Raw genomic sequence first — 25,996 nt, 5'->3', positions numbered from 1 at the left:
GCTGAATGTTTTGGCCACAATCATAATCCTAGGATTTTTAGTTGACTCTATCTCAGAGAGTGCTTCTAGAGTCCAGGAAGGGACTAGGCATTCATTTTCTATGTTTAATGTATAAATAGGATATGAAGTATAATTTTGCCCTTAGGGTAGATTTTTTTCTTTTCTCACAATAAAATTATGGGATATGCTTTATAGTTATTGCCATGAGAGTTGAATGGTGACAGGCCCTTCCTGTTAAGATCTGAGGAACGTATTCAACTCGTTGTCCAAAAAGTTCTTCAGATCTTTTCTTACAAACTATAAGAGTCTCTGTGTTTAAAATTGAAATGAAGCATAGAGATCCATCTGCCTCTTCTTACTAGGGAAGAAATTAAGACCTAAGGAAGTTGAGACTAAGGTACACAATCAGTGCAAAACTGAATCTAGAACCTAGGTCTTCTGTGCACTCCACTGGTTCTCTTCTACCCGCCCCCCCCACTAACTGCTTTGTTTTTTATTAAGTATCTTCATTTTGGAAATTGTCACTGCTACTTTATGAGAAGGGTTGTGTAGTTTTACATAACCTTATTTTCACACTGTAAATTGTTGTTTCTCTTTTTGAAGTATATAGATTGTTTTAAAACTATAATGTATAAAAAATAAGCAAATGTAATTTAAAAAACAATATCTCTAGCCTATCATATAAACATTTAATTAGGATTCCAGACTCAGATTTAAAATTTAAAACTAGAAGGGCCTATTGAGAAGGCATCTCTCTGCATTGTCATTCATATAATCTCCTACAATACATGCAGAAGTGCTCCCAGTGTAAGAAAAAAATGTCTTGAATAAATGAAGCATTAATATGTGTATCTATAAAAACCTCATTGGATTCTTTTAAAAGATTGTGTTTTAACATATTTCTTTTTTCTGTTTTAGGATTTGGGCCTCCTTGATTTTAATAGAGAACTCTCAGTGTGTAGATTTCCAGATTCTCCTTTTTCCATCTTCATATACCACTTTACAGATTCTGTTTAATTTTTTGTTGTTGCTGATGTTTTTGTTTTGTTGTCTTAGTTAAAAACATTATTCTGAGATTTATTTAATAGAACTTTGAGATTTATATGATAATAGTCTTTCTTAGGCTACTGTCTCTATGAGATAGATAGCTTATTACTCTGATATTAATGTGTTTTCCAAAGGCAAGTTGCCACTTGTCCCTTTCGCTTCTGAAAAATGAAAGTATGACTTACTCACACTTTTTAGTGCTTTATTATTAAGAAAATTGTCTTAAATGTTGAATGTTTCTGTCTTCTGCATTTTGATCCTTCAAAGCAATTAATCCATGGTGCGAACAAATACCATCTATATTGCCTGGGGCTGCAGTCTTGTATATGACAACCTACCTGTTTTTTGGAGCTTTCAGATCTGTCTTTGCCTTGGTATCCAGGGAGCTAAAGGTCATCAGAGAGTCTGAAACCTTGAGGCAACGCAGATACTCTTGGCATTGATTCAGGATTCTGAAGTGTGAACTTTCTCCTTTTTGCTTTGGGAGTGATGCACTAGCTTTTGGTGGACCAGATGCTGACTCATCTAGCTCAGTGCAGTTATATTTGAAGCTGGATGGACAAAGTGGGAACACCAACCAGATGATTAATGTCTTCCATCTGTTAGCACTGCCTGGCAGATGCCGGCACAAGTGTCTTAAGTGATGCACCAGTGTCTGGAGGAAGCAGCACCTGTATGTTAGCACTAGTTTTTCTTGCCGTGTTTCGAAGGGTTTTAAGAAGATGGAAATACATGAAATGCTATGTCCCCAAAATACTGTCATACTCTTACTTTAGTAACAGGCATACCAATTTCAAAATTACTGGGATCTGGGCTTTTCAAAAGTAAAGAACATAATTTTTCATCACTCATTTCACTCAAAAATATACAGTATAGTACAGTTAGCTTCATAGTATGTTAGTCATTCAGTAACAGCTTCTCCAGTTGATGGGAGATTATTAAGTATTGATATAAGAAGTGAATTTGGATTGATTCCTAATATACACCAGGAAGGGTCTCTGATTTGTTCATTAGTGAAAATACTGAGTGTCTATCATTTGGGAGGCACTGTTCTAGATTCTAGGATGCAGCAGTGGACAAAACACTAACATCTCTGTCCTTAAGGAGCTTATATTTCTTTGGGATCCACTTTTTCACAGTGATATTTTTGGCCTCAGTTAAGCTAGATGCCCATTTTCTAGTATTCCCTAGTTCCTTTTGGTTGCTCACAGTGCTTTGAAGTTTACTTACCTAAGCTCAGATTTAAAAGTCTGTAAGTTTCCACAGCTATGTAACTTCAATTACATGAGAAATACCTGCAGTCACATCTTGAAACAAATCTTGCTTCCTATGTAATTGCTACAGTTACCTTGACCAGGTGGGAAGTCTGTTTCCAAGCAGGTGCTTCTCAAAAGTATTTATTCAAATAAGCTGTACTCTGAAAAAGTTTTTGGTAAAATCTAGAAATAAAGTCCCTTCACAGTACACTCTTAAACCTTTAGACTTAATTTTCACTATAGTTTCCTAAATTCCTAAAAATGCTTTCATTTTTCCAATTTGTGTAATTCCCTGTTGCCTAATACATGTAATTCTTTTACAGATGGTTTTTCTGTGTCTTTTTATTTATTTATTATGGGAATATGTTTAAAGCGTGTGAATACAGTTTTGTTTTGGTTTTGTTTTTTAGTTTCTTAGAGCACTATATTATTATGGCTATTTGTTAGTAGTGTGTGTAGGAATTATATGTTAAGGCCTCTGTATGAGATGTTTTATATGATAACCCTGATTTTAGAACAGTGGCCAAAATTGTAAGATGGATTAGCTCAGTCATTCCTGGGTTTACTCCTAAACCCTCTAGAGTAAAATGGAAAGGATTCTTTCAGTTCTATAGAAACAGTTAGTGTTCTACAGAAGCATTTATAAATGGTACTACTTTAGCCTGAAAGGATTAATACCATTTCCAGAAGTACCTCTTTACCCAGGAAGATTTCTTACCTCCACTGTATTAAACTAAAGGACCTCTTTAAAATTTCAGAGATTCTGTCATGTCTATGGCCAGCATTTGTTCATGGGACCACTAGGACTCTAAGAAATATTAGTTTGGGGGTATTTTTTGTTTTTGTTTTGTTTTACGAAAACTTTCTATGTCTTTTTCCCTTATTTTAACCTAGATGCTTAAGGCTTAGTTAAGTATTATTATACTGATAGGCAGCTAGGAAGCTAAAATAGATAGAAACTAGCAAAAGAGAAAGGTTAGTTCTTAAAAAGTGCAAGTCTAAGATGTTGGTTCCTCTTTCTCATTCAAATACCTTAAATGTAGATAATTCCCCAGGGTTCTGGCACCTTCCTTCTTCCTTTCTCTCATTAAATCAGCATTCATTTTGCTTTTTTCTATTTACAAAATTAGTACAAGCTTAATGCATAAATTTTGGGGAAACACCAAAAAGTACAAAGAAAAAAATTTATTCCACAGCTCTAAGATAACATTGTTAATATTTTATTGTATGTCCTAGTAGTTTTTCCTTGCATGTATTTTCATTTTTCTTCACAAAAATGATATATTCTCCATACTGTTTTGTAGCCTGCTTCACATTGTAAATGTTTTTCTATTTCAATAGTCTTTTACAAAATTATTTTTAATGGCTGCTGAGTATTCCATTTCTGTATCATCATTTATATAATGATAAATAATGTTATGTGGTATTTAAGTTATTTTAATAAATGAACAATATATACATTTCTGATTTTTTTCTCTAGAATCGTCATTCTTAGTCAAAAAGTAATCATATATTAAAGTTTTTGCTACATACATACAGTCTTAGTTAACCAGGGTAATAGAGAAAGAATGAAATATAATAGCCCAAACCCAAACAAAACCACAGTCAACTCTTAATTATTCCAGTGCAGATGAACTGCGGATAAAATGCTGCAGGGACCTGCAACTACCCCTTGCTCTGCAGTTAGACCACTGCTTACCATGCTGTTTCCTGCTCCTCACATCCCACAGGCTGGAGAAGAAAAACCAAACTTTGAGAACAGGATAGCTGCTAGAGAAAGGATGCTGGCTGTGGGTATCGGGGAATGATAGCGTATCTGTTAGTTGGCACAGTGTCAAATAGTTTAATTATCTAACTGCCATCTTTTAGATGAGAGGAGGAGTGCTTTAAGGAGTACATCGGAAGCTCATTCATAATGGTATTTATTCTGAGCTGCTGAGAGGGAAAGAGGGAGATAAATTTGGAAAATAAGAAAAGTTGCTGATTAGAAATGAATGAAAATGCTATACAGCTCTGAGTACCCAATGGAGTCCTAGAATAGTACATTTGTAGTTGAGTTAATCATCATGGTACTCATTCCCATATCTTTTAAAATAGAGCCTAATATCTTAATTCTTAGTAAATGTAGCAATGCTCTTAAAGCTAGTCATTGTCTGATGATGAAACATTGGTATTTGCTATCTTAGAAAACAGATTTTTTTTTTTGTTTTTTTTGCAGTACGCGGGCCTCTCACTGTTGTGGCCTCTCCCATTGCAGAGCACAGGCTCCGGACGCGCAGGCTCAGTGGCCATGGCTCACGGGCCCAGCCGCTCCGCAGCATGTGGGATCTTCCTGGACTGGGGCACGAACCCGTGTCCCCTGCATCGGCAGGCGGACTCTCAACCACTGCACCACCAGGGAAGCCCAGAAAATAGATTTTTTAAGAAAAAATATTTATTAAAAAATTAAGGCTTAAAATCTTAAATTTTCAAGATTTGAACTTGTTAAAATTTCCTTTTACTGCTCTTCATGTACACGATGTTAAGCTCTATAGCATCTTCCTAAAGAGTCACTATCATTATCCCCACTTTACAGATAAGTAAATTGAGTCCCACAAAGATTGAGTCACTTGCCCAAAGGTCATGAAATAAGTGGTGAAGCTAGGATTTAAACCCAGGTCTATTAATTGCTATACTCCTGCATTGTGATAGTTAGAATCATCTCATTTTTTGAAATATACTGCTAATGATTGTGTACTAGAGATTTTTTTTAGTATGTTGTTTAATGTTTTCAGTAAAGATGGAATTATCTGCCTATACTGAGTCTTTTTACTTAACAAATAGTTTGCTGGTTTAAAAAGAATTTATTTATTCAAACTTCTCAACTTTACATCATGTAAATGCCAAAATGTTTTATGAATATTAAAATGAGACTATGATAGAGCAATGATTATTGTCAGAACCTAAAGACTTTTCTGCTGTTACCTCATCTGACATTTGCAGCACTTTCTAGACCAAAGTCTGATTATGTTTGTGTGACAAGAGGAGAGATGTTAGGTAGGATGATACTGTCATGCTCTGCTTCGTCTTGCTGAGGTCGAATGAAGCTAGAGACACCTGTGCTGTGGGGTGGTGGGATTGCAGGTGATTTTTATTTGATGAGTTTTTCTTTCAGTTTATTTATCTGAACTTTCTAATTTTTCCACAATAAACATGCATGTATTTGACACCATAAATAATAGTATGGGTTAAATTAGAACAAAGAGCCCAAGAAAATTTTATTCTCCCCTGCCCTCCTCTTCAAGATACACTTATCCCAGTTTCTGACATGATTCTGACTTTAAAGGATAGATGCGTTTAAAAGAAAAAGGCAGATCTAACACATGATATCAAAGGTTTTTCATCCAGGCAGCACAGTTTGATGGGAAAAGCACAGACTTCGGAATCAGATCTGAGTTTGTCTCCTGTCTTTGCCACTTGTTTTGTTACTGTAACTGTTCTGAGCCCTTCTGTCTTCATATAAATGGGGATAATAATATCAGTTAATGTTGAGAGGTTAAGATGACATAGATAATAGTCACCATTTATTAAACATTTTAAAGGAATGGAATGATGGCATTAGGCATTGAGGAGTGCCGTCTGGAATTTGCAAGGGGTTACTCACACCATCTGGGATTTGCAAGGGGTTCCTCACACTGGGGTTGTAGTGTGGTTACACCTTTAGTAAAATTCCAGTAGACTCAAAAATTCCTTTTACAGAAGGAAGGTAGGATGTGTTCTTCGGACATTGTTTACCTACATTTTTCTTATCTCTGTTATCGTTATCTCTCGCTACCCTGTGTAATAAGGGCCCAAAATGTCACTTTTCTCAAGAAAGTAGTTTTATTGGTACCTGCAATGCTTTAAGACTCTCCTTACTAAGGGAAGGCTGCAATGTTGCAGATTTTGTTTTTGTTGCTCTTTAATCTGAAGTTTTCTGGAGATATTTATCTAATAAATTTAGAAATGTTGCTATGAAGCAGCTGTTCAATCTACTTTCAGCCTAAATTAAGGTTAATTGCAAGGAATCGCTATGCATACAACAGAATGTTGCTTTTAACCTGTCAATGTTATCAGAATATGCCAAACGTGGAGATTAAAACTTGAAAAATGATTAAGGCTAGAGCTATTTGCACTGCATATGCCAAAGAAAAATGTTTTAGCAGAACACTTTAGAAAGTGTGTAGTGTTTGAACTTTTAATCATGTGAGCTAATTTTATATTTAAGAGGGTACGATTATGAAGGCTCACAGTCCCATCTTTGATTTTCAGATATACCTCAAAATTTGATGACTTATTTGAATGAATTATGAAATTCACTTTTATAGCACAAGAAAGAATGGCATGTCTTCTTTGTATGATTTATGATTGAGTGGTCTGCGTGAGACACGACACAAATTGCTTTAAATAAGTGTAGCACGTCTTTAAAAAGGTGTTCAAAAATGAATTTATTGTTTATTAATTCTTAATTATTTATTGACCTACTGTGTCCCCCTTCTGCTCTTGCCTTCCTGCCTTCCTACTATATATTCTTCACACAGCAGCCAAATGATAAAAGTAAATCAGAACATGTCACTTTTCTGCCAAATCTCCAGTGGCTTCCTGTTGTGCCTCAAATATGCCAAATTGGTTCCCACCTCAAGATTTTTATGCTGACTCTTCCCTTCGCCTGGAGCGCTCTTTCCCAGTTCTTTGCATGACTTGGTTCCTCACTCGTTCAGGTCTCTGCTCAAGTACTGTCCCTGACCATCCTTTCTAAAATACTACCCCAGCCCTCCACTGGTCACTCTCTGAATCCTGATCCTGCTTCATTCTCTTCACAGCATTTATTGCTACTGGAAATTACGTATGTTTATGTATTCTCCCTTTCCCTCCCCTCGAATGTTTGGTGAGGGCAGGGACTTTATTTCATCTATTACTGTATCCTCAGTGCTTAGAACAGTCCCTGGAACATAAAAGTCGCTTTAAAAAATGTTTTTTGAGTGAATGGGAACACTAGATGGGTTAACAGGAGTATAAATTAACCTGAGATTAAATAACCGTCTGCTTTAGATCATTTACTTTAGGAGTTGTCATGGAAGCATGGTTCTAACCCTAACTCTTGTCTCAGGAGGTGGGTGAGGAAATGAGTCTATGCTGATTTATTCATGTCCTCAGTGGTCCCAGTGCTTAGAACAGTGCCTGGCACCACATAAGAATTTTATAAACATTGAATTCTTACCTTGGAATGGGTAATTACTGGAGGTAGTTCTCAAAAAAAGACCAGCCAGGAGATTATTAGAAAGAATAGGAAGGAGTGGGCAGGGGCGGGCTACTCAATCACCTAATATGTGTCATATTATGATGTGTCATTATGTATCAATATTTTCCTGACCTGATTATCTCAGTTAACCCTCATAGTCACCCTGTAAGGAATTAGCTTCCCTTACAGTGATAAAGGTCTTTTATGCTATAGGTATAGATTGCCAGCCTCTAAGATATTAACAGGACGCTTTAGCTAAATAGTGTGCTCCTCTGCAGAACTGGGGCTAGTTTCTGATTCAACTTTTCACTATCCACCCACCATCCAATTATACCAATGGCTACACAGGGTAATGCTTTAAGCTCATGGACTTCAGGATCAGATAAATCTGCCACGTATTATGGACAAGCTCTTAGGATCTTAGTTTCCTCATTCTTAAAATGGAGATGTTATCTTCGTCATATGATTGTTGTAGGGTATTTCATAGTGTGTGGTGCATAGTATGTATTTAATAAATGACAGATGATTGTTTAAGATTTTTATATTTCTTATCTCCTGTAGTACTTATAACACTTCTGTAAGGTTAGTACTCATTTTATGCATAATGAGACTGAGGGTTAGAGAGATTAAATGGCTTGACTATCCTTACACAGCTAGTAAGCTTGAAACCAAGTCTGTGATTCCTACGCCCATTGCCCGTTCTAATCACTACACCTTCTACCTCCTTATTAATCCCATGTGAGTGGACAACTGACCATAGATCTATTTCTTTTATAACTGCCCCCCTGGAGCCTTTTTTTTTTTAACCAAAAAAGAAGAAACAAAATTACAAGGGTCTAATGACTTCATTTTTAAAATATTCTATTGAGGTATACATAGAATGCCCAAATCTTAAGTATAAAACTTGATGGATTTTTCCATGTGTATACACCCACTTAACCACCACCTAGTTGAAGATAAAGAATATTCCTAGCCCTCCAGAAGGTTCCCTTTTACTCCTTCCCAGTCAGTATCTACCCCTTAGAGGTAACCACGCTTCTATGATTCTGTCACCATAGATTAATTTTGCCTGTTTTTCAACTTCATATGAATGGAGTCATATAGTATGCCCTTTTCTGTGATCGGTTTCTTTTACTCATCGTTATTATGGTGTAGTGTTACATTGTATGAATATGCCAAAAATTATTTATCCTACTGTTGTCAGTTTGTTTCCAGTTTGGGGCTATTATAAATAGAGCTGAGATGGACACTGTTACATTCTTACACATGTCTTTTGTTAGAGATATATTTAAAGCAATATGCCCTTACTTCTCTTGTGTATATGTGCAGAAGTGGAATCTTTGGCTTACAGTGTAGGCACGTCTTTAACTTGAGTAGATGCTGTCTAACATTTCCAAAGTGGTTGTACCAGTTGACACTCCCATCAGCAAAACATGAGAACTCCAGTTGTTCCATATCCTCTCCAATACTTGATATTGTTGTTCTTTTTTACATTAACTGGCTTCTACTTTTAAAGAAGATGGAATGTAGCTATCAGTGTAGCTTAAAGAGGAAAACAAGACTAACTGGTCTGGAGAATAATTTCAGTTCAGCATAGAAGACCCCTCTTACCATGAGGTGGCCCATAAAATAGATAGATAGGTTCTCTCTCTTAAGCAGAGGCCAGAGGTCCATTTGTTGTGGTCCATTTAGGGAGGTTCCCTGGCATCAAGAAAGTTTGGTTTATAAGACTTCTGTGGGCCCATCCAAATGTAACACTATTTTTTTTTAATTATTTATTTATTTTATTTTTGGCTGTGTTGGGTCTTCGTTTCTGTGCGAGGGCTTTCTCTAGTTGCGGCAAGCGGGGGCCACTCTTCATCGCGGTGCACAGGCCTCTCACTATCGCGGCCTCTCTTATTGCGGAGCACAGGCTCCAGACGCACAGGCTCAGTAGCTCATGGGCCTAGTCGCTCCGCGGCATGTGGGATCCTCCCAGACTAGGGCTCGAACCCGTGTCCCCTGCATCGGCAGGCAGGCTCCCAACCACTGCACCACCCGCGAAGCCCCAAATGTAACACTATTTTGACTCTGAGCTTGGACTAGTAGAACCTTGAGCTGGAAGAAATGTGTAAGTCAGCCTTCTTCCTTGTTTCATACAAGTTATTGATGCCTAGTCTTGTACTTCCATAATACCCTTCACTGATTATGAAAAGCATTTTTTTCCCTAAAGGAGAGTTTAGACAGAGTTTCCTCTGAGAGGTCAAAATGACCTGTTGGTCTAGCTGACTCCTAGATTAGCCTCCTATGGAAAGATTAGTTTGTGGTTTCCAAAGTGAGTTAGTTATTTCATGTTCTGAGTTGCATATATGTGGTGTCATTTGATTTATTTGTTTGTTGTTTTGCTGTTGCTCAACTTAAATTCTTATGGACTTTTCTCCACACTGGAATTTTCCATAGAGCCTTTTAGGAATATCTGACAAGCATCCTTTTCAGATTTTCCCCATCTCTGTCCATTCACTTTAAATTTAGGAATATTAGCCTCTGCTTGCATCTGCCACCTGTAGTAAAACCTGCCATTTGCAGGTCCAACCCCACCCAAACCCTGGGTCAATACAAACCAGACCTGGAAAGCAGAGTGGCCTCTCCCTAAGAAACAGTGGAATCTGGAAATGTCCATTATTTACATCCCCAGGGAACACTGGTCCTTAGGAAGGATTTAGCCCCAGGAGGGTCTAATGACACATCAGGCTACAGCCTTCTTACTGAGCCTGTATTTGTGAAAGAATCATTCATCTGCCTGTCTTTTCTGCCTAGAGACTTGGGGAAGGCAGAATACTAGCCCTCCCCAAGATGTCCATGTCCTGATACCCAGAATCTTGCATGACAACAAAGACTTTGCATATGTGATTAAAGTAAGGATCTTTATTTTTTTAATATTTGTTATTTGGTTGTGCCGTGTCTTAGTTGCAGTAGGTGGTCTCCTTAGTTGCGGCTCATGGACTTCTTAGTTACAGCTCACTGGCTCCTTAGTTGCAGCACACGGACTCCTTAGTTGTGGCATGCAAACTCTTAGTTGTGGCATGCATGTGGGATCTAGTTCCCTGACCAGGGATCAAACCCGGGCCCCCTGCATTGGGAGCATGGAGTCTTAATCACTGCGGCACCCGGAAAGTCCCTAAAGTAAGGATCTTTAGATGGGAAGATTATCTTGGATTATCTGAATGGGCTCAATACAATCACAAGAGTCCTTATAAGGGAAAGAGGGAGGCAGGAAGGCCAAAGATGAGACGACTGAAGCAGAGGTCAGAGAGAAGAGATACTTGAAGATTCTATGCCACTGGCTTTGAAGATGGAGGAAGGGGCCATGAGCCAAGGAATGCAGATGGACTCTAGAAGCTGGAAAAAGAAGGAAAGGATTCTACCCTGGGGCCTCCAGAGGAACATGACTCTGCTGATACCTTGGTTTTAGCCTGGTAAGACCGACTGCAGACAAATAACATCCAGAACTGTAAGATTGTAAGTGTGGGTTGCTTTAGGCCACTAAGTTTATGGTAATTTGTTACAGCAGCAATAGGAAACTAATAAGTTGTTATGTTTAAAGTGTCATGGGCTTCCTTGGTGGCACAGTGGTTGAGAGTCCGCCTGCCGATGCAGGGGACACGGGTTCGTGCCCCGGTCTGGGAAGATCCCACGTGCCGCAGAGCGGCTGGGCCCGTGAGCCATGGCCGCTAAGCCTGCGCGTCCGAAGCCTGTGCTCCACAATGGGAGAGGCCACAACAGTGAGAGGCCCGTGTACCGCAAAAAAAAAAAAAGTGTCTTGCTTACAGCCTGCATATTGTTGGATCGTACCTTTTTTCCATTCTGCTAATCGTTGTCTTTTTTTTTTTTTTAATTTGTTTTTGGCTGTATTGGGTCTTCATTGCCGCACACGGGCTTTCTCTAGTTGTGGCGAGCAGGGGCTACTCTTTGTTGAGATACATGGGCTTCTCATTGTAGTGGCTTCTCTTGTTGCAGAGCATGAGCTCTAGGCACGCGGGCTTCAATAGTTGTGGCACATGGGCTCAGTAGTTGTGGCTCAGAGGCTCTAGAGCACAGGCTCAGTAGTTGTGGTGCATGGGCTTAGTTGTTCCGCAGCATGTGAGATCTTCTGGGACCAGGGATCGAACCCGTGTCCCCTGCATTGGCAGGCGGATTCTTAACCACTGCACCACCAGGGAAGTCCCTAATCTTTGTCTTTTAATTGGAGTATTTAGACCATTTGCATTAAAATTAATTATTGGTATGTTAGGGCTTACTTCTGCCATTTTATCATTTGTTTTCTGTTTTCTCCCTCTGCTTCTCATTTTGTCTTTTATGCCTCTGAGTTTTGCCTGAACTTTTTTAAAAATCAATTTTCCTGGGCTTCCTTGGTGGCGCAGTGGCTGAGAGTCTGACTGCCAGTGCAGGGGACATGGGTTCGAGCCCTGGTCTGGGAGGATCCCACATGCCGCGGAGCGGCTGGGCCCGTGGGCCACAGCTGCTGAGCCTGCGCGTCTGGAGCTTGTGCTCCATAACAAGAGAGGCCGCGACAGTGAGAGGCCCGCGCACCGCGATGAGGAGTGGCCTCCGCTCGCCGCAACTAGAGAGGGCCCACGCACAGAAGCGAGGACCCAACACAGCCAAAAATGAATAAATAAATAAATAAAAAATTTTTTAAAAAATCAATTTTCCTGTATTTTCAATGTTTTTGAATACATCACCCTGCATAATTTTCTTTAGTGGTTGCTATTGGTGTTATAATATACATACACACACATATACGTGCACATGTATACATACATATGCACACACACGTATATATATACATATCATGTAACATGCATACACATATAATACATGCATATACACGCGTGTACGTGTGTGCCCACATGCGTGTATACACATGGGCATATACATATGACACATACACATATGTGTATGCTTATAGACATATATACATTACATATGTGCATTGTGTATGTGTATACACATACATACATACACATATAACATATATGTATAACATACATACATAACTTATCATGGTCTATTGGTATCAACAGTTTACCCCTTTAAGTAAAGTATTGAAAGCTTACTTCCATTTAGGTCCCTTTACTTTTCCCACTTTTCAAATGGTACAACAGCAATAAGAAACTAAGATAGGCCTCAAACCTCATTTCACAATGGCTACCCGTGTGAGCTTGGGAGTTAAACTGTTCAAATTCTACCTTCTGCACTTAATGTGCTGCTTGACCTGGAGCAAGATTCTTTACCCCTCTGAGCCTCAGTTTCCTCCTATAAATTGAGGATGAAGTAATAATACTAAACTACCCATTAAAACCTTTCTACTTATATATTCTCAGGACTTATATGCAACATTCTCAAAATTGTTCCCATTTTCATTTTTTTAAAAATGTAATAGGCTTTATTTTTTAGAGCAGGTTCACAGCAAAATTGACCAGAAGGTATAGAGAGTTCCCATACACTCCCTGCCACCACACATGCATAGCCTCCCCCATTATCAACATCCCTTACCACAGTGGTATATTTGTTACAATTGATGAACCTACCCTGACACATCATTATCACATAAAGTCCATAGTTTACATTAGGGTTCAGTCTTGGTGGTGTGCATTCTATGAGTTTAGACAAATGTATAATGTCATGTATCCACCATTATGGTATCACATAGAGTATTTTCACAGACCTAAAAATCCTCTGTGCTCCACTTATTCATCCCTCCCTCCCCTCTAACCCCTGGAAACCACTGATCTTTTTACTCCCTCCATAGTTTTGCCTTTTCCAGAATGTTATACAATTGGAATCATACAGTATGTAGCCTTTTCATATTGGCTTCTTTCACTTAGTAATATGCATTTAAGGTTCCTCCATGTCTTTTCATTACTTTATAGCTTATGTCTTTTTTAGGGCTGAATAATATTCCATTGCCTGGATATGCCACAGTTTATTTAACCATTCACCTACTGAAGGATACCGTGGTTGTTTCTAAGTTTTGGCAATTATGAATAAAGCTGCTATAAACATATGTGTGAAGGTTTTTGTGTGGACATACGTTTTCAGCACCTTTAGGTAAACACCAAGGTGCATGATCGCTGGACTTTGTAGTAAGAGTATGTTTAGTTTTGCAAGAAGTTGTTCAACTGTCTTCCAAAGTGGATGTATCATTTTACCTTTTCACCAGTAATGAATAAGAGTTCCTGTTGCTGCACATCCTCACCAGCATTTGGTGTTGTCGGTGTTTTAGATTGTGGCTATTCTAATAGGTGTATAGTTGTATCTTATTGTTTTAATTTGCATTTCCTTGATGAGATATGATATGGAGCACCTTTTAGTATGGTTATTTGCCATATGTATATCTTATTTGGTGAAGTATCAGTTAAGGTCATTGGCCCATTTTTTTAATGAGGTTTTATTTTTCTTACTGTTGAGTTTTAAGAGTTCATCAAATATTTTCTCCTAGTGTGTGGCTTGTCTTCTCATTCTCTTGAAAGTGTCTTTTTTTAAATTTATTTATTTTTGGCTGCACTGGGTCTTCATTGCTGCGTGTGGGCTTTCTCTAGTTTCAGCGAGCAGGGGCTACTCTCCGTTGTGGTGTGCAGGCTTCTCATTGCAGTGGCTTCTGTTGTTGTGGAGCACGGGCTCTAGGCACACAGGCTTCAGTAATTGTGGCACTTGGGCTCAGTAGTAGTGGCTCGCGGGCTCTAGAATGCAGGCTTAGTAGTTGTGGCGCATGGGCTTAGTTGCTCCATGGCATGTGGGATCTTCCCGGACAAGGGCTCGAACCTGTGTCCCCTGCATTGGCAGGCAGATTCTTAACTGCTGCACCACCAGGGAAGTCCCTTGAAAGTGTCTTTTGCAGAGCAGAAATTTTTAATTTTAATGAAGTCCAGCTTATCATTATTTCCTTCATGGATCATGCCTTTGGTGTTTTATCTAAAAAGTCATCACCAAACTCAAGGTCATCTAGATGTTCTCCTATGTTATCTTCTAGGAGTTTTATTTTGAATTTTACATTTAGCTCTGTGATCTATTTTATGTTAATTTTTGTGAAAGATGTAGGTTCTGTGTCAAGATTCACTTTTTTGCACATGAATGTCTAGTCTTTCCAGCACCATTTGTAGAAAATTCATCTTCATTTAAAAAAATTATTTCTCCTGTGTTCCTTATGGCAGAAAATAGCAGCACATCTACCAGGAAAGAGACTCGGAAGTTACCTTCGATGCTTTCTCCTCCCTACATCTGATGTATCACCAAATTCTTAAATTCCGCCTCATAAATACTCTGTAAACATTACTTCATCCTTACTGCAACTTTGTTATTTCAGAGCCCTGGACATCTAGGATCTTGTGATGAACTCCTGCCTGGCCTACCTGGTTGAGTCCCACCTTCCTCTCAGTTTACCTTCTCATTCCCATCAGAATGATCTTTTTGAAAAGCAAATCTGATCATCTCTATCTGGCTTAAAACTCCCCAGAAACTCCGTATTTCATTTACCATAAAACCCAAATTCCTTTTCTTGGCTTCAAAGGTTTATCCTGATTGAGTCCCAGCCATCATCGATCCCCTTCCCTCCCCTCTCCCTGCCCAGTCAGGACTTGTGAGCTGACCCCTGGAGGTCACAGGAATGTGCCCTGCTCTCCCTTACTCTGAGAAGTCTGCTTACTGCTGTTCCTCGTTTGGAAACACTCTCATCGCACACTTCCAAGTATCTCTTACAGGTTCTTGAAGACACAGCTGAGGTCAGAAGTCTCATCAGGTCTCACTAAGCTAAAAGGAAAGTATTCACAGGGATGTGTCCTACTGGAGGCTCTAGGGGAGAATCCATTTTCTTGGCTTTTCCAGCTTCTTTTTAAATTGGGTTAGATGCCCCTCTGTTGTCCTTCTGTAGTAACCTATGCTTCCCACTAGCATGGCACTGATGATTTATGATTATGATGATCTGTTTTAAAAACAATACTTCTTAAGTTCATTGATTTGAGCCTTATTGTGACACATTACAAACTAATGAAGAAAAGTAATGTGACAGATATCTGTGTACTCAGCGCTGAGATTAAATACATGTTAGTAATTTGCCAAACATGTTTCGGATTTCTCTTTTTTCTTTTATGAAATAAGAAGTTATGATATAACTAAAGCTCCACCCCTCCCAAACCCTTCCTAAAAGTAAATACTAACCTCAAGTTGGTGTGGAAAAGTCTTTTTACTCTTCTGTTTCCCTTGCTAAATATAAGGCCAGGAAGGGTAGATGTGTGTCGTTTTGCTGTGATCTCTCTATTGTCCTTGCTTAGCCCAAGGATTGTGAATAATGCTCTAATGCTCGTTCAACAGCTGCCTGGATAAAACTAGCCTCAGCTTGATTGCCCTCAACTTGCCACCTTCCGAAGCAGCTCTTTCCATTTTTCGAGACAGCTCTCTGCCTGTCATTCTCACTTCAATGGAAATTTGCTCCTCAGAGAAGGGCTGAGATTACTGGGGGCAGAAGGAAACAAAGGACAGAGCATGAATTTTGGAATGAAACTTACTGGGTACTTGCCTCTCAGCAATTACTTAATCTCTCTGGATGTTTAATTTCCTCTTTTGTAAAAATGAGGTTAACAATACTCATTTAGCAGAGGTTTTGTGAGGATTAAATACAATAACAAATGTGAATGTTCCCTTTAGGGTGGAATAGGTGTTCAATAAGTGGTACCATTCCCATAAAAATAATTAAGTATTTTATCTTCTTGTTTTTCTTTCTCAGATTTTCCCCCTTGAGGGCTTTCCATTTTCTTTCCCCATTTCCGAGCTCACATGCGTCACTGTTCCTTTTTTCATTCCGTTTCCCCAGACTGGAAGGAAACTCCACCATGTACTGCCTGACATGGTCCAGGTGCCCTACAAGGTACAACTGTATCCAATCCTGAATATTCCAGCTTTCTTGTCCTCTTTACTTTCTTAAATGTAGGTCATAAATCCTTTAGCATCTGTGATATACTCTCTCTAACATGGCATCTGTGTTGGAAGCGTCCTTCCCATTCTATCTATAAGTTACTTGAAGGTTGGGGCTATGTCTTATGGTTCTCTATCATTTCCCACACTTCTCAGCATGAGCATGCAAGATGGTATTGTTCTTGGAGGGACAGTAGTTTTGAAGGAGGATCTTATTTCCCTGTCCAGGGATTGAACATAGCCACCAGTCCACCAGGGGCTAGAGGCTAGAAGCAAAGTTCCCTGATTCTAACCCCCTTTGAAAGCAAGAATGTTTCAAGGAGGCAAAAACTGCAAAAATAGGTACAAAATGTATTATTAGAGACACAGCACACAGAGAAACAGTTTGTTTATTTAAGTCAGAAGGAGGACAGAAATACACATCCGGAGAGGAGTGGGGACATCCTGAATGAGGAGCGCAGTAAGGAGGTGATTTTAAGGAGGTGATTTAAATCACTTACATAGGATAGTCCTTCCAGGTCTTTGTTTACATTTAACCAATTATCTTGTTTCTTTTTTCACACCTGACTGGTCCTAGGACCCTCCCCAAGATGCGTGCACAACTTTTTGCTAAGTTGGATCCCACTGCAGAGGATCCTGTGGGTGCATGTCCACACTTATTAATGGGATGGGGGGCTCCCTCCTTTTTTGAGCCCCAAGGAGACTTCCTGCACATGTGCAGACAGGGAAGTCCTCCTTGACCTCAGGAGTGAGCACCTTATCTCTTTACTTCAGCAGAGCTCAGCTTCTGCCACTAGCTTTGTCTTTGGAGTGCCTAGGTGTGAACAAAGCTTCAATTTTACTCCATTTGACAAACACCGGCTGTCCATCCCAGGGGCCCATCTATCTCCTACCTCAGTATGACATGGACTCAGATTGCCTGAGTTCAACTCCTTGTTCTGCCACTTGCTAACTATGTGATCTTGATCAAGTAACTTCACTTTTTTAGGCCTCCGTTTCCTTAGCTGTAAATTGAGTGGAATTTAATACCTACCTTATGAGATATTTCTGAGAATTAATAAGATACGTCTAGAAAGTATCTTGTACTGTGGTTCTCCCTAAGTGCTCAATAAATGCTGGCTGTCATTATGACTATTGTCCATTAAATAGTACAATGTTATGTGGCAATTATATCTCAATTTAAAAAAAGACTGCTGTGGTTTATTCATGTTAATGCTAATACATTAGTCTCCTATTGCCACTGTAGCAAAGCATCACGAACTTCTGGCTTAAAACAATGCACATTGACTATCTTATAGTTCTGGAGGTCAGAAGTCCAAACTGGGTCTCACTGGACTAAAATGAAAGTACCTACATGACTGTGTCCTTCTGGAGGATCTAGGGGAGAATCTGTCTCCTTGCCTTTTCCATCTTCAAGAGTTTGTTCACATTCCTTGGCTCATAGCCCTCCATCACTCTGACCTCTGCTTTTGTCGTCCCATCACCTTCTCTGGCGCTGACTTTCCCTTCTCCCTCTTTCCCTTATGAGAACCCTTGTGAGTACCCTGGGCCCCACGCATATAATCCAGGATAATCTCCCCATCCCAAATTCTTAACTTTAAAATTATTTATTTATTTATTTATTTATTTATTTGGCTGTGCTGGGTCTTAGTTGCGACGGGTGGGATCTTCCTTGCGGCATGCGGGAGCTTCGCTGCAGCCTGAGGGATCTTTAGTTGCAGCATGCAGGCTCTTAGTTGAGGCGTGTGGGATCCAGTTCCCTGACCAGAGATCGAACCTGAGGCCTCCTGCACTGGGAGTGCAAAGTCTTAACCACTGGACCACCAGGGAAGTCCCACAAGATTCTTAACTTAATCATACCTGCAAAGTCCCTTCTGCAGTAAGATAATAAAAAGGTTCTGGGAATTACGATGGAGACATCTTTGGGGGGCATTTATTTTGCCTGCCACACCAATATAGTAAAACTCATTCATTCATTCAGCACATATGTACTCATCACATACTCTATGCCAGGCCTTGTTTCAGTCCCTGGGGTTGCAAACAAATAAAAACAATATCTATTCTTCACATGGCTTTTAGTCTAGGGAAACCTTGAAGGCAGTGGATCTATCTTATGATGGTACTTCCCAAAATGTGGAGGGGAAATGAGAATGTCTCACATTTAACAGTTACCCAAAACTTAGTGCCATTTTGATTGATGGAGAAGCAGAAAATGGATGTAGCATGTTACTTGTTAGGTTATGCATTCCCTAGGTTTGGGTGTGTGAATCCATGTCAATTAAGTTGAGGTAGTCTTGCAATTGCTCTCCTAATGAGAAACCAATGGGAATCAGGCACACAGTTTTCAAGTGAGAAAAAGAATGTGGAAGGACAATATTGCATTTTGTTTTCCACTTAGCACCAAGGCTTTATGTGTATATTGCAAAGATTAGGGATAAAAATTTGCTTTGGACATTGTCTATCCAATAGAGTAAGCTTATTTCATTTACCTTCTCACCCATTGGAATAAACACACTGCTGATTTTGTTTTTGTTTCTTTCACATCTATGCTTTCGATTATTGATTGCCAGGATGTCCAGGGACATCATCACATCCTATACACAGAAATAGAAAATGGAATGGGAAGAATGAGTACAGGGATGGAAAGTACCTGCCAGAATTCTTAGAGATATGGGCCTTGGTTGTAGCCTGGAACCAAGGCAAAGCCAGGAAAACAGAAAAAAACAAAAATAATATTTCCAAGGGTCAAGTCAATCATGTCCTTATTTTGATTCCCTTATCAGAAATGTACAAGAAATATTCCTCTCTAGACCCTATATTTCCTGTCTAATAATTCTACCTGACTCCTTTGAACCCACGCTTTCTCTCCAGACTTCTTTTCTTTTATGTAGTCTTCTATGGCTACTAAGAAGTGAACTAATCATATCAGGAGGACAGAAGCTAGAAGGGTTTTCCTTCTTTTCAAGTACTTAACAGCATGTTACATGTTTTTGTTGGTTGCGGCCTGGGCTTGTTTGTATTTTGTCTTCTTTAGCTCTGAAAGTACCATAAATGGTGGGAGTGGCCTTCTTTAAATGCAGGAAGTTCACTCTAGCTGCCCTTTTATTTATTCATTATTTTAAAAGGTTAGATATGTGTGAGTTGCTTTGGTTTGTAGAGATCATACAGCTTATTTTGTGAAGGTTGCACTGACATTCTCTGATTCAACAAATATTTATTGGGTACCTACTGTGTGAAAGACAGGTGCAGTGGGGCAGGAGGTAGGGAAGGGAATTCACATTTACTGAGCTGAGTATGTGCATGTACTGCAACCTTCTATGCTTATTTAATTTACCTAAGAAGTATAAGTCATTATACTCAAAGGTTTCAGTATGGCAGATAGGTTTCTTCTTCTAGGCCAGCTCCAGTTGTCCATCTATAGCACTGCATAGAGAAGGTTTGTGAGGCTAAGCTCAAGCATGATGAGAAAGCATAGTAAGATCAATTAATAATGTCTGCTGTGAGTGTGAGAGGAGAATGGTGACACATATGCCATGTAAACTTTCATTTACTCATTAAACTCTTACTGAATACCAGCCATGTTCTGAGCACCATGAAGGCATATGTGGATGTAAATGCAATACAAAGCAATGTGTGAGTAATGCCAGTGGAGGACCACAAACACATTGAACCAGAGAAATGTAGAGGAAATGCTCTGGATGGTCAAGAAGTCATCAAGGAACAGCTGTTACATGAACTGAGCCTTGTGTGTCAGTCAGGGTTTCATCAGAGAAGCAGAACCACTATGAGTGTTATGGAATAAGGGATTTATTATAGCAATTAGACATTACATAATTGTGGGAGGATCTGGGGAAGTAAAATCCAGAAAGTGGAGCTGGAGGATCAGAGATAAAGCCACTAACTAATCTTCCTGAAACACTGGCACTGGTAGATAAGTAGGAATTGAAAGGGAAATCTGGGAAGCCAGGATACATCTAGCTGCTGAGATGGGACCACCAAGGGGAACTGATGGAGAAGCCCATGGAGGTGGTTGACTCTGCATCTGGTGGTGGGCTGGTGGTCATCAGGGCCAGCAGTTGGGAAGAAGAGCTGGTCATGGAGCAGGGGAAATAAGACAAATTTGAACCTGCTAGCACCACTGTTTTTGACTCTTGCCGCATCTAATCAAGACTTTAATCTTCTAGAACTCTTGCAAATTCCTCTTTTGGTCAACTCTAACCTGGAAACATACAGGAAAAGAGATCCTGGGAAATGTTATTCTAGCTTAGCCAAGTTTACACAGTTCAAAATATCACATCTCAAAAAGTGGGACAAATCTGCATAAGAGAAGGACTGAACATTGCTTGTGGGGAAGGTTTGTGAGCAAAGTTTTGGAGGTAGGAATGAGTAAGTTAGTGTTTAGGAAATCACTAGTAGATCAGCCTGGTTATAGTGAAGGGCTCATGCTGGAAGATAGTGGAAGATGAGGCTAGAAAGAAACATTGGAATCATTAATTAACAAACTCATTAATGTATTCAACCATTATTTATTGAGCACATATTATCTGCCAGGCACTGTACTAGGTGCTAGGTGCTAAGACGACAGTGATGAATGAAAGAGTCAGATTTTGGAAGGTTTTGAATGTTAGACTAAAACGCTTGTTCAGTTTTTGACCCATCTCTTGAGAAATAGTAGACTCTTCGAATTGGAACAACTGGTCAGTTGAATTTCTGCCCTTAATTCAACTCAGCCAACACTTTAAGCGCCTTCTCTGGGCAAGCTCCTCGCAGGCACAGTATCATTGTCCTCTCACACTGTGAAATGTGCCTGCACCTGTTGATATTGATCAGAGTAGAAGTGTGAGTCACTTCCTTCCCTGGTAATTTTCTAGAATCATTTGTGCTCACATTTTACTTTATGATGTCCTCATTCCACAGCAAAAATTATTAGGCACTTACGTAAGACAAAAACCTGCAGATTAAATTGCCTAAAACCACTACATGTTTGTTAAAATAAATGTTATTTCAGAATTCTGTAAAGACGTTGATGCATAATTCACATTAGCTTATCTTGAGTAATCCGCGGGCCGTGTGCTAATAAAGTGTAGCACAGCTTAGCGTTGTACCTTTTCTTGGCATACAGGATCTCATTTCACCCTCACAGAAGCCCTGAAAGGTGGGTGCTTCTATTAGCTCAATTTTGCAGAAAAGGAAAGCAAGACTTAATGAGATTAAGTTCCCTTCCCAGGATAATGTAACTAGTAAGGGGCTAAGCTAAGCATCCCCTCCTCTTAACCACTCCACGGTCAGCAGAGGAGCCACCCACTACTCTAGAGTTTGGCAACTGTTGACTTAAAGACTCCTCCAGGTGACTCAGGAGGACCATTTTACAGGCAGGAAAGACGGCTAAGAAATATTTCTCATAGTCTTAACAGATACAAGTTGCAGATAAAACATCTACGGAAGGAAATCTGCAAAGAGCAAAGGAGACCTTTGAAGTCTCTGGGCTGCCCTCCAATCACAAGCTGGCATGTGAGCATTTCCTCTAGATTCCAAGATGCAGCCACCTGCAGGTCAAACTCCTCCTTGTGATAGTTGGATAGGTTTGAGCGTTATGTGATGGGTGCTTTGTTTCTTTACAACTAGACCCTATAGTTATTCCTGGATAATGTGGATATGCTGCCATTTCTGCTAAACAGTCAATGTAATGAGGATCTCATTGCATGGCGTGTGTACCCATGTATGAGAAAGAGCTCTGAATCTTTACAGAGTAAGAACAGAACTGAAACCAAGGACAATGTCTGACCCTTGAAGGGTTTGCCATGGAGTCGGTAGCATTTCCTTCTTTTCATTTTTATTTTACCACTTTCTGCCGCCCTGGATCCTTACTGAAGATTTCTGTCAGCTTGATAGACCCTCTGCATTTCTTGATACAAAGCCCATTCTCCTCCCTCTGCTGCATCTAGTAATAGAATCCCACATTACTTTGTAGGTCACCAAGCAGCGTTGCATTTAACACTCGTAACAGCTTACTGAGGCTGACAAGGTTAGTAATACTCTTTCTGTAATACGGAACAGGAAACTGAGGCCAAGAGAGACGAAAAGACTTGCCCAGCTAGTTAATGGCAGAATTAAGAGTAGTCCCTGCTTTTTCTGCTCTTCCATGTAAATAACATCAATCTTGGGAAGGAGAGCACCACAGTTATGAGTCAGATATTTTGTTTTTTAATCACATTATCACATGCTGACATCCTGTTTTCTTTTGGACGCATTTAAAATTAATTTTTGGATGGGGACATGAGGTTCTGTTGTGATGGAGAGGGGGTGGACAGGAATCCAAAGTACATAGCCCTATGACTAGTGGGCAGCCTTGTTTACAGCACAGACTCTCCAAACCAAATGTGACAAATGGGCAGAATCTCATAAGTATTCCAGCTCTTCACTTCCCTAGTTTGATTATATTGTACCGGATGGCATTTGGAACTCGCTTCAGGGTGCATATAGCTGAATTTTGCAATTTGCTGATACTCAATTAACTGGAGTAGCAACACATTCAGTCTAATGGGGGCCAGACAGAGACTGCATAATTCTTGGGAGCACAAGCTGATTATGCAGTTAAGTGATATGCACTTAAGAGAAGTGCACCACATCTATCTGATCCCATTTCTTCCAGTAGATTCTTCATGGCACTTTCCTCCAGCCTTTCCACTTTTATGGTCAAATGTATTCTAACCTGTATCCACTTGAAATGAGAACCTTACAGTTCATACGGAGATTTGGGATTCATTTCTTTTAAAAATCAACCTTTAAAAATCTTAACTATTGGATGCAGAAATGGATAAGTATATGAGAAAGGAAAGGGGAGAATCTGAGGCTCAGTATGCGTGAGTGTTAAAGATAGGGAACAAAGCCTGAATTGTACAATTTAGGATGCTTCATTTTTAGTTTCTTTCCTTTTTTTTTTTCTTGGTTAGGAAGTTGTATTTCAAATGCAAACGTGAGATGCATGAAAAGATTTCTTTTTAAAAGCAAAGGTCTTTGCAGTCAGTATTTTTTTTTTAACTTGAAAATGGATATTATAGAAAGGGGACCCTTTTACGAGAAGCTCCAATTAAATGACAGTTCATTGCGTATAGCCAGTTTTAAGTTACTCTGATGATGATGGATTGTTAATTTAATTTGGCAGGTTTTACTGGTTTACTGTGTGCTCGCTGTATGCCCTGGATTGACCTAACTCCTTTGGGGGACCCCCAGAAGTATAAAATATGGCTGGCTGTCCTCAGCCTCCTGGGAGGTCATGACTCATGCATACAAAGTAATTGAGAAACAATAAAATGATTAGGTGTTCAAAATGGCTGGTAAAGAGACTAAAAGAAATCAGAAAAGGGAGAAAGTGAACTGAACCAGGGTTTTTCATCACTAGAGGGAGACAGAGAGAGAAGCAAGGGTTAGCGCTTCACATGTATTAGACCAACCAAAACAACTCTGTAAAGGTATACTATTCCCAGTTTACAGATGAAGAAACTGAGGCTCAGGGAGGTTGAGAAACTTGTCCATGATCAACAGGTAGTAGGAAACAGGGTGAGAATTTGGAATCAGTTTTGTCTCCACACTTCCTCCTTGGAGGTATTCAAGCAGAAGGCCATGGCAGACAGGCTGTGGAGGATTCAGACATCTGCTGGGAGAATTAACTGCATGACCAACACTCTCTCTCCCAACCCTGGGGTCCTCTGGTCTGGGAGGATTTCAAGAAGTAGGTAGGTGTTGTGGTCTCAGTTTTGAGGGAACTCCTTATTCCTATAGCAGAAGAGATGCCAGCCTTATAGATACGGCTTTTTCTGAGTTTAAATTTCTGCAAGTTCAGCAAAACCAAATGTGGTGATTGAACAAAGAATAGAGTAATTCAGGGAGACTGGGAGACTGTTGTTATAGGCAAGGAAGAGAGGATGATGAAGATTAATTATCAAATTATCATCAAATCCCCTTTCCCTAAAGGTGAAAGTGCTCATGGCCCAGGAATGGGGAGCCAGGTGTGACTGGGCCCAGCTGGGATCAAATTTGTCCCTGTCTTTTAGGTTTATATCAACAGCACTTTGGGGCTTTCTGCCAGTCGATAATTTACTCTTCACCTGTATTAGCTTCCTCTTGCTGTGTAACAAATTATCATAAGCTTAGTGGCTTGAAAAAACACCATTTGTTATCTCACAGTTTCTGTGGGTTTGGAGTACATGCATGGGTTAGTAGATCCCCTTGCTCAGGATCTCACAAGACTGCAATCAAGATGGCGTCAGGGCTTCATTCTCATCTGGAGGCTGGACCAGGGAAGAATCTACTTCCAAGCTCATTCAGGTTGTCGACAGAATTCGGTTCCTTGCAGCTGTAGGACTCATGGTGGCTTCTTTCTTCAGTGTCAGCTTGCTTTTGGAAAGCACTTTGTAGTTTGCAAATGCTTTTCCATTCTAAAATTAACCACACATATGCTCTTCTCAGCTAAGGGTTTTATCATTCAAACAGTTGCCCAAACCAAAATCCTGAAGGACACCCTTGATTTCTCAATTCATCAGCAAGTCCTATGGCCTATACCTCCAAAATAAATCCTGAATCCAATAACTAGTTTCCATTTCACTGTTACCATCATTGTCTAAGCCACTGGCATCTCTCACCAAGCCTACTGCAATGCCCTTCTCACTGCCCTTCCTGCTTCCCCTCTAGACTTCCCCAAATCCATTCTCCACTAAGCAGCCAGGATGGTCTATTAAAGGTGAAAATAAGGTCATGTCACTTCCTTACTCAAAATCTTCCCATGACTTCTCACTGTTATTGAAATAAAATCCAAATTCCTATCCTTCCATGATCTGGCCCCTGCTAACTTCTGATTTTATTTCCTACCACTCTTCCTCCTGGTCATGAACTTTTGGCCACACTGACTTCCCCGAGTGAACTCACTGTGCCTGGACCTGCACATGACTGCCTGCTTTTTATTATTCAGGTCTCAGTTCCATGTCATCACTTTACAAAGAACATCCCTGACCACGTTTTGCAAAATAACAACCACCCCTCAGTCTAAAATCATCCTTCATCTCATTACTCGATTTCCTTTTTCTCATAGCCCTTATTACTATACAAAATATCTCCTCCCTTCCTCCCTCCCTCCCACCCTTCCTTCCTTCCTTCCTTCTTTCCTTCCTTCCTACCTTCCCACCCACCCTCCCTCCCTCTCCTTCCCTCTACCTCTCTCTCTCGTTACTTACGTATCTGTTTTTTACATAATTATTACTTTCTCTTCCTTCTAAAATATAAGCTTCATGAGAGACTTTGAGCACTATGCCTGGCACATAATAGATGTTCAGTAAAAATTTTTAGAATAAATGAACCTTGTAATGAGAGCAAGAAAGGGATTATTAATTCCTATTTTAATGATAAATATTAGGTCACTTGCCCAAAGTGAAAGTATTGTCCAGTGTTTACCCATGAGCTCTCCAAAGGTCAGGACCATGTTTTATAC

General features: G+C 39.8%; 1 protein-coding gene across 5 annotated transcripts in view; it reads left to right on the top strand.

Annotated features, from left to right (window-relative positions):
* The window catches only part of TM2D1 (TM2 domain containing 1), a 140,135-nt gene that overhangs the window by 51,187 nt on the left and 62,952 nt on the right, over positions 1-25,996 (top strand). For 2 of the 5 annotated variants that reach the window (XM_060022910.1, XM_060022888.1), the window contains one exon: positions 919-2,765. The exons of 1 other annotated variant lie outside the window; for it this stretch is intronic. In XM_060022910.1, coding sequence (XP_059878893.1) covers positions 919-1,017 — 99 coding nt within the window. In that variant the 3' untranslated portion in view covers positions 1,018-2,765. Of the gene's footprint in view, positions 1-918; positions 2,766-4,521; positions 6,341-25,996 lie in introns of those variants that run through there. 2 more of the 5 variants (XM_060022878.1, XM_060022899.2) reach the window with 2 other exon arrangements.

The sequence above is a fragment of the Delphinus delphis genome, chromosome 1 (genome assembly GCF_949987515.2).
Source record: "Delphinus delphis chromosome 1, mDelDel1.2, whole genome shotgun sequence".
NCBI lineage: Eukaryota > Metazoa > Chordata > Mammalia > Artiodactyla > Delphinidae > Delphinus > Delphinus delphis.
The sequence above is the reverse complement of the archived record's forward strand: the minus strand, read 5'-3'. Positions and strand labels throughout refer to the sequence as shown.